The 9336-nt window shown below is 44.8% G+C and overlaps 2 protein-coding genes across 2 annotated transcripts; both read right to left on the bottom strand.

The window, feature by feature from the left end:
* Positions 1–1050: 1050 nt before the first annotated feature.
* On the bottom strand, positions 1051–2299 carry cdc37 (cell division cycle 37 homolog (S. cerevisiae)). Its single transcript, XM_062564507.1, has 5 exons — positions 2264–2299; positions 2088–2181; positions 1870–1985; positions 1654–1776; positions 1051–1558 (listed from the first exon to the last, which is right to left on the bottom strand). Exons 2-5 carry the CDS (start codon positions 2167–2169, stop codon positions 1391–1393), a joined length of 489 nt encoding a protein of 162 aa, XP_062420491.1. The 5' UTR covers positions 2170–2181; positions 2264–2299; the 3' UTR covers positions 1051–1390.
* Positions 2300–4030: 1731 nt separating this feature from the next.
* On the bottom strand, positions 4031–7352 carry LOC119217995 (vascular cell adhesion protein 1-like). The gene is made up of 5 exons (XM_037472111.2): positions 6572–7352; positions 5835–6104; positions 5414–5752; positions 4869–5123; positions 4031–4749 (listed from the first exon to the last, which is right to left on the bottom strand). Exons 1-5 carry the CDS (start codon positions 6645–6647, stop codon positions 4592–4594), a joined length of 1098 nt encoding a protein of 365 aa, XP_037328008.2. The 5' UTR covers positions 6648–7352; the 3' UTR covers positions 4031–4591.
* Between the last annotated feature and the right edge of the window lie 1984 nt (positions 7353–9336).

The following is a 9336-nucleotide window of genomic DNA, read 5'->3' as shown; positions in this document are numbered from 1 at the left end:
GGACTGAGTCTTTGTAAAAATGATTTACAGGGAGGAAAACAAAGACATGTCAACATTATGGTTTTAAATAAGGTTAAATAAGACATTCAGTGTCGCCGTGTTGAGCTTATGATGAAATCCAATGGAACAGAATCTACGACGTGATGATTACAAACAACTTTCTACATACAACATCCTACATCCATTTTATTACAAAAGTTGGTATCGAGTTTAGTCTTTTTATAGTTTGTACAGCGTAATATTAGGTGGTCAAAGGTGGTCCAGGGCTCTGATGCAGTTTATGGCCTCAAGGTGGCGCTGTTTACCACAGGAATGAAATCGGAGGCAGATTGTTTGGATGATTTGTTTTAGGTGCAAAATGTACAAAACAAATCTGAAGGAGTGGGAGCTTTTGCAAGGTCTTATTTTGAGATGAATAACTATTTGTATCAAATCAGAGGATTCTAACAGGAAAGATCACATGCTTTTTTAAATACTTTTAAAGCGTTACTTTGTTAACTAACAGAGTGTTCACTCTTATGAATCTTAATCATCATCATCATCACCACCACCCACTGAATCAGGGACCCACAGTCCAGAGTCGATGCACCTCTGCAGGTAGTATTTCCCCTCCTGTCAGGAGAAGCAGAGCGACACCAGTTCAACACACAGAATGGAGCGAACATCCTCTGATCCAATCAGTGAACATCCTCTCCTCCTTCTCTAGACGGCTTTTACTCACTGGACGCACCATTATTAAAACACGCTCACCTCCATGCGCATCTTGCCGATGGCTTCCTGCAGCATTGGAATGTTCTTCTCATCAAAGCTCTTTTGGATTTCCTGCGACCAAGAACACAAAATATCGGATATGACCCAACGAACACCGTCGACTGCAGCTCTGAAATGTTTATTAGTCAAAAAGCCGTGAAACGCAAAGCATCAGATTCAAGTTTCAGGACTTCGGATCAAAACTCGACTTAATTAAATTCTTTATCATCTCAATAAAGAGAAGCAGGAATAGGTTTAATCTCGGGGTAAGTAAATAATCTTATTTACACAGTGCACACACAGAGCTCACCGGAGTCAAACCTGCTGAGCAGACTTATTTTTACCAACGGAACGACCCAACAATCACTGCAAAGGCTACAAATCTAGGACTTCAAATCGTATTGACTCTGAAACAGGATTCAAAGACAAATAAAGGAAAAAGTAGGAAGTGGTTCCATCACACACTTTTACTCCATGTAAACGAACAATTAACTTTAAGTGTACCTCAATACCTTCTATTAAAGCGGGTTATGAACAAACCGATAACACGTAGCTGCGTGGCTAATGCTAGCGTGTATGTGTGTGTGCAGAGCACCGCGTGTGTGTGTGTGTGTGTGTGTTTGACCTTTGGCAGGGATTCCTAGACCTCTACGGGGTCCAGCCCCCCCGGGCCGAGCCTCCCCCGCCTCTCTTCCTCCTGCGCCTCCTTCGCGGCCTCCTCCTTGCGGATCCGCGTGCAGTCGAGGATCCGCCCCTTCAGCAGCTCCAGCTCGCGGTGAAACGCGTCCCGGTACGGCGCCTCGGCGGCCTGACGTGGACCGCGGGAGTCAAACTCTGGCTTCTTTTGGAGGGGGGGGGGGGGGGGGGGAGAGACTAAACGAACGATGGTCGGCGACTGCGGACCTTGATCTTTGAGAAGAATCGTCTGAAGCAGCCTCTCGCGTCGACCTCAAGCGCCCGAGCCAGATCCAGAATGAACTGCATGACGATGGCCTGGTGAGCCACCTGCTCCATCACGCCGCGTTTCTACCAGTGCGTGCAGAGTTCACAAGGATTTAGGGTTCAATTTAGACGACGACGTCCCCCACCCCCCCCCCCACAAAGAAACACCGCGCTCACCTCGTCGATCTCAAAGTCGATGCAGAGGGCCACGAGGCAGTGGGCCGTCTCTTGGCACACCAGGTGCGGGTTGTCAGCGAGGTACTTCTGGCTGTCGTCCCAGCGCCGCAGCAAACCTGAAGGAACGCAGCAGAAGTACATAATTCGATAATTGTATATTAAACAAAAAAAAGCTGGTCACATTAGGAAGAAGGGGGCGTATAAGAATAAAAGCCTACCAAAGTGTTTGATTTCTTTCGCATACTTCTCCACAAAGGGCCCGTCCTTCTCCCGCGTTCCCTTCTCCGCCGCAGGCTTCATGTTGAACGCGCTCTAGAAAGCAGGGTGGAGGAAGCGCACCGATGGATCCGGGGTACAGACGTCCCTGAGAGGTCTCGGGACGACGGCGCCTCACCTTGCTGAAACCGTCCTTGCTGATGCTGTCGACGTCCCTGGGTTCTCTCCAGCCGGGCCTGTTAGACGGAGAAGGGGATCAATAGGGAACATTTTGCACGGATGCTGGACTCTGGATGGAGGGAAAACAAGGAGGGAAACTAGAAAGTCACATGGAGGAAAACAAAACAAAACTAGAAAAAACAGCGAGCTAATTACCCAGAAGTGACATTATGCAACGTGAGGACCATTGATCCACTAGAAAGAACAACAATGAATCAGGGCCTGGTGTGGGAGAACGGTCTCAAATACATGAGGAAATATATAAGTCAATGCAATGAATCAGAAGGACTAGTTCCACCTCAATTTGTGGTTCAAAGGGTTTTACATTTCAAAACGTAAGTTTCCCCACAGCCGACAGGACCCTGACTCTTCACATGTATCAGATTTAACAAATAAAATAGACGTTTGGTTAAGCTAAGCTCATTATTCACGTTCAGAAGGAGCTCCACCAATGCACTGAGCAGATCAACTACTTCCTGCAGGAATTTTATTCATCAATTATTTTTTTTACGCAGTTTGGCAGATTGAATTTCATTTCAGGCAATATTTTCCTCATACAATATATATTTTGTCAGACCGACAAACTGAGGGTGACACGGAGCATTTGGGCAGAATAATCTAAACTCAAAGTCAAAAAGCTTTAAAGTGCATCTCAAGCGTCTTCATCAGCGGATGAGCATATCTGGACAATCATGTCGAGCAGTTTTATTAATTTCAAAAACATAACTTTCATAACTGCATTGATACTTATCAGACAATGTCATTGTAGAGTACTTTAAAACATATTTTGTCAATTGTCTGTTGCACCTTAAACCCCCGTTTTCAACGCCCGCCTTCACCAACGTCTGCACACAATCTACAGCGTTCACCTTGAGTGAATCAGACGGGTCACGGATTGCTGCGTAACACCCTGTCGGTCCGGAAACGGATTGTTCCGGTTTTTACGGTTGCTTAAAAGTCACTTCTACCGGCACAAACTAGAACTGGGTGAAGCTAGCGGTCAAAACACTGCGGACTTCACGGCTACCCCCCGCCTCTGACCCGGTGCCTCATTCTGAACAGGCTCGGCGTGTCCACGTACGGGCTCGTCACGTCCTCGTCGTCCGACACGTAGATGTGATCCCAGGCGCTGTAGTCGACCCCCGCTCCGGTGCTCATCCCCGCGGCTCTCCTCTCGTTTCAGGTGTGGCGGGGGGGGCGGGGGGGGGGGGGAACTGGCCGAGACGTTCAGCTGCGACTGTGCGGGAGGTTTTCCCACAACCCTCTTTAGCCACGAGCCGACTCGCTAATGAGGAGGATCAAGTGCAAGCTCCGCGCGCCTGGGAATCAATCAATGACGTCATCAAGAAGCGCCGTTTGTTTTTATTTTGTGACACATGGATGACTGATATGATAGTAGTGGAGGACGTACTAAATGCACGTTTACTGGACTACTTCTTTTAGACGGTCCGTGCGCCCAACACTGGGACTAAAGGGTAGAATAACCGTATTATGCTATATAATACAGTATAGTTTATTTTAAGCAAGTAGTAACTATCGGTGCAAAATAGATGTATTGGGGTGAAAAGTTTTCATATTTGCTTCAGAAATGTATTTTATGAGTTGTATATAGTTATTTGACGGTGAAGAAAACTATATCCCGCAAGTTCAGATTCTTTAATTGGACAACTGAAATATAAGGCTCTTAACAAAAATATCATAATGTTTGATTTTTGTGGTGGTTTAGTGTGGTGTCTCCATTAGCAACAACTTTAAAATGCAATAAAACAACACTACAAGAGACTGGCATCTCGTTGTACAAAGTCATTGTTTATTTGCGTTTGTAAAAAAAAAAAAAACTACATCAAAGCTTATTTATCATAATTAAAATTCAAGTGTGCAGCATCATCATAAAGCTTTCACTTGTATGAATTCCTCTTTTTCAGTGCGCATCAATAAAGCACACAAACCCATAGTCACAAGCGTTGACTGGTTTTTCTATTTACAACACATCTCTAAAAAGAGTCACAAAACCCTTTGCAGTAAAACAACTGAAATACAACAAAGCAAAGCAGTTCACCAGCTACACAAGACGTTTCAGCCACAAGTCGCCAAATAAGCACCAAATAATGTACGGAATAGTTACAATTTAGTTTGATTGTTTAAAATTGTTTCATATGTATTTCTTGGCTTACTTGCTTCTTTGTTTCAATACTTTTATAACAAACAAGTTCTCTTCATAGACAGCATCAGCAGAGTCATGGCAGGAAACGGTCAAAGCAAAGGTCCATTCACATTGTCACGTGACTCATTCCGCAGTGGGAACAGCCGAGTGCGAGCGGAAGCAGACGTCCTTCAGGTTGTACCGTCCCACCCGACCCTGTTTGTACCAATAGAAGTATGCGACTAGGCCCAAGATGGCGATCAGAAGGACAACTACAACAATGATGGGCACTATGTAGCTTGCTGCAGAGAGTTGGGTTGAAGAAAAAAAGGGAACAGAGAACATTCAACGTCAGAACAAAACCAAATACTCAAACAGTCCCAAATGAACCTCCACCTGAAGCCTGCATGATAAAACTCACCCTGAACCTCCACGTCAAACTCCCTGGTGACTTTCCCCATCTTGTTGACCACTGAACAGGTGTACTTCCCCCCATCCGACACAGTGGTGGAGTTGATAGCGAGAACGTCTTCAGAGACTTCGATTGACTTCAGCCCGTGCGTCCAGGTGTACAGGGGGGGGGGGTTCGCAACAGCCGGGCAGTTCAGTCGTAGAAGTTCTCCTTCCTGGACTTTGATTGGATCTGTAGGTGATGATGCCTCCAGGTGAGGCTTATCTGTTGATTGAGGGTGAAACACAAAATGTAATAACTGTAACATAGGAACATTAAAAGGGTTGTTGAATACATGCTGTCAGTTTCTGATGTTCTACTCTTCTACTCCAAAACAAAGCAACGGTGTCCATCTGCAGAGATGAGGAGGACTGTGAAGTCTGATGAGAGTTTACCTGTGGTTTTTCCACACACAGGTAGTCATGTGACCCATTGCTGCTATTAAAGATATTGCCTAATGCAGACCAGCATAATGACCACGCTGAGGTGTGTCCATGTTCTCTGGTCAGACTCACAGTGCACAGTAGCTGTGATCTTTTGTGATGTCTCCACTGGAGGGAGCTTCGGTCCTTCAGGTCCCAGTTCCAGCTTCGCTTCACACCAGAACTCAGCTCCATCGTCTTCTCTACCCGGGTTGATGTCCAGAGTGAAGTTCTGAGTCACTGGTTTCTCTGGTTCCTCGTCTGTGCTGATGATGGACTGTGGTTGACCCAGTGCTGTCTGTCCTCTGTAGAAGGTCACAAAGAGGTTCTTAACAGGAGCCACGTCCTCTACTGTACACTGCAGAGTGTACTGATGACCCTCCATCATCGGCCCACGGTGGTTAACGCTGACGGACACTTTGTGTGGAGGCTCTGTGGAGACAGACGCACACTTAGAAACAAACATCTAAATCCCTGAGATGGTTTATGGCTCATTTAGATGGTTTTAACTCACTGTAGACAGTAACAGGCAGGTAGGTACAACACTGTTGACCAGCATCATTGCTGTAGTAGCACAAGGAAGATGGCGACCACTCAGTCAGTGCATCGACTGTCCATACGACCGTGGATCCGATCTTTGTCATCCGTCCCACGGGGCTTTCCACATCATATTGGTTTCTGACACAAGCGTCTTCACACACAGAGCAGTTGGCTGAGGTGGAGTCACCAAACCTCACCACCAGACTGGGTGGAGTGAACACTGGTTTATTTGTACAGCTTTCATCTGAAACAGAAACAAGGAGGTGGTGTTATATTTTTCGGTTGCAGATTTTATATTTTCAGATTAAAAACCTTTTTTTCCAGGCCAAAAATTTTCTTTCAGGTTCAAAACTTGTCCGACCAGTCCGTGATGATAAAATGATGCACATTGGGGTTGTAGCTGGTTGTCTACATCACTGCGGTCACAGAGAGGTGTCGCTTGTGTTTTAACACTGAACCCGGATGTGCGAATTTGTCCTCAGACTTATTTGTTAAACTGTCACTCATGATGACACGCCCCTCTCAGTCGACGCCCGGGATTTGGCTACATATATTCATATATATTTAATAGGTGATTATTTTTGAAAAACATCACAATGTGATTTAAAAAAAAAAGCCACGAGTGCCGCTTTACACGAACTACTTTCACTTTCCGTTACTTTTCCACACGACAAACGACACACAAACGCAGCAGATCAACGCAACTCTCACCGCAGCAGGAGACACGCCCGTCCCGCAGAAACCCCGTCACAGAAAGCATCAAAACCACGAGTGAACGGGAAGGCATCGTTCCCAGTAGGTCTTTTTTAGACAAATAAAATGTCCGGTCCTAGAAAAAGAAAAAAAAAGACAGCAACCAACAGCTGCTGAGTCCAGAGTGCAGAGACAAAGAGACCGAGGCGTAAAGTGGAAACCGTCAAAATGAGGAACGCAGAGGAGCCAGAAGGAGTGACAAAGCAGAAGTGAGATGAAACCAGTCAGCCTTCAGGAAGGACTTCTAGAGACGCTGTGGGTATTTCAGGTTTTGTGGTCGCAGAATGATTTGAGCACTACGTGAGTCGCTCTGACGGCAGCGTTAGTGATTTAAAGTAGAAGCGCACCACCTAGCGGTGAGAAGTGTGTTACATGTAGTAATGTTTAGTGCAGAATTGTAGTTTGTGTGATGTTAGAGAGTAGATATTACATTTGTATGTTCGATGAAGTGAATGCATTATAGTCAATACTTATTTATAGTCATGTAAATCATATAAATACTGTACACATTAACATCCTGTCATGATGCAACGTTAAAACCTGGGGACGGAAGCTAATTGCCGTCCTTTATGGATTTCTCCCAACTGTATCCCCCAAAAGAGGGTTTTTGGGGAGTTTTTTCTCCTGTCAGGTATTAGATGAGCAACTGGACGCAAGACAGCCAAGTGAGGAAAAGGATTGCACCACATAACCTGTGTTAAACCACGAAGAACTGTGATCTTACATGTTGTGTTGTAATTAAAGTGTACTAGTTATAAGATGAAGACAAACTATGTATGCTGCGTTATGTTCACTCATTGAGATGTGAGGGTTTTGGGACAGAGGATGTTGCATGTGTACAGACTGTAAAGCCCTCTGAGGCAAATTTGTAATTTGCGATTTTGGGCTATACAAAATAAAATGAATTGAATTGAATTGAGGCATAAAGCCAGAATGTTTCTACATAGAGTGCATTGGAATGTGAGGGAGAGATGAGACAGAGAGGTTTCAGCTTACTGCAGCAGATTCACACCTGGATGTGAAGAAGATGAACCAGGAGGAGACACTTTGGAGGAGAGGCCAATGACATTCAAACGCACCCAAAGGACGCCCCCACCGACCCCCAGAGAAGAACTGTTAGAATTTTCCCGCAGCCGCTTTGATGAGTCACCTTTGACTTGGTCAGAGAATTCTCTATTTCGCGAAATACATCACTGTTCACATTGTATTTCACTTTGTAAATTGTATTCCATCGACTGTCCATGAGATCGTGGATCCGATCTTTGTCCTCTGTCCCACGGGGGGGGGTTTCCTCATCATATTGGTTTCTGACACAAGCGTCCTGGGGTGGGGGTCACCAAACCTCACCACCAGATGGAGTGAACACTGGTTTATCTGCACAGCTTTCATCTGAAACTGAGACAAGGAGGTGGTTTTAAAACAGCTTGATGTGTAATTAGCAGTCAGATACACTTTTAAAGTACTTTCCATCAAATGAAGGGCTACAATTTAATATTAAAAGATGAACGTTTTAGCCCATATGTCTTTTAGTAATGACCACCCACTAGAATAAACTTCCACAGAATAGGGCCACAATTAATAAACAAAAAACTAATGAATATCATTTCTTTTGTGACCGATTCTTTTATATCAAAAAGAGCTTAAATAAAATACAAAATGATGACTTAGAGTTTAATGATAAAGGCACTGGACTGAAAAAAATAAAACAGTAGAAAAAAAATGTCATATTATTTAAATACGTCTTGAAATTGAAGGTGCCGTCAAGGTTACACGACCAAAATGAACTATATAAATATAAAATAAAAATCTTGTTTTTAAAGGCTATTCGAATAGAAATCTCCTCACTTACCACAGCAGGACACATAGAAGCTGCGCAGGAAACTCAGCGAGGAAACATCATCCAAAGTTATTTATATAACCCTCCTCACCCACCCCGTTTTAGCAGGTTTGTCTTCCTCCTAAGAGGAAAACCTCTGAGTGTTTTTTTTTACTCTTCCCGAGGTCCTTCCTCATAGGAGAGGAGCAGCAGCTTTTGTTGAGTATTAAATAGAATCATGCATGCTCATGCTAGACTATAATTACACTTGAACAATAATGTAATAATAATGAGTGGAGGCCGTGTAGGGGTGGCCGTATCACACGAACATGTTGATAACAAGGCTGCACGTCCATACATGGGACTGGGGGGGGGGGGGGGGGGGGCATGGCTCACAAGCAAAACTATCTTAAATATGCAGTGAACACGTTGCTAAAGAACTACACGCACGCTCAGGGTGAAATGTAGATACAACAGAATATTGAGAATAACATGTCTCACACACAAAACATCCCAAGTATGCCGTGAACTCGTGAACCACTGTGCTCCAATGGGGCTCTCCGGAGGTCATGAACAAGGAGCCGCCTCCATCACAGTGAACCAATCAAAAATGCTCTTAAAGACTATATAATCCGAGCGCACTCTGTGTTAAGGGCCCTTTCATTGCTGTTGCTAGACAGCTTTGAAACAGGTCCGTGTGACTGCAGGACTGAATACTCCCTTTCTGGGACGCGTCTACTCGCTTCCCTCTGAACATGATCTCTGCACAGAGTTTCCCGTTAAAACCCCAGAGATGAAGAAGCATCCGAGTTCTGAGGAAGCTCAGCTCACCGTGAAGGATCTCATAAACAGGAAATCTACAAAAAAGCATCCCCCCACTTCCATCAGCGTCTCTTACACCGAGGCA

The sequence above is a fragment of the Pungitius pungitius genome, chromosome 9 (genome assembly GCF_949316345.1).
Source record: "Pungitius pungitius chromosome 9, fPunPun2.1, whole genome shotgun sequence".
NCBI lineage: Eukaryota > Metazoa > Chordata > Actinopteri > Perciformes > Gasterosteidae > Pungitius > Pungitius pungitius.
The sequence above is the reverse complement of the archived record's forward strand: the minus strand, read 5'-3'. Positions and strand labels throughout refer to the sequence as shown.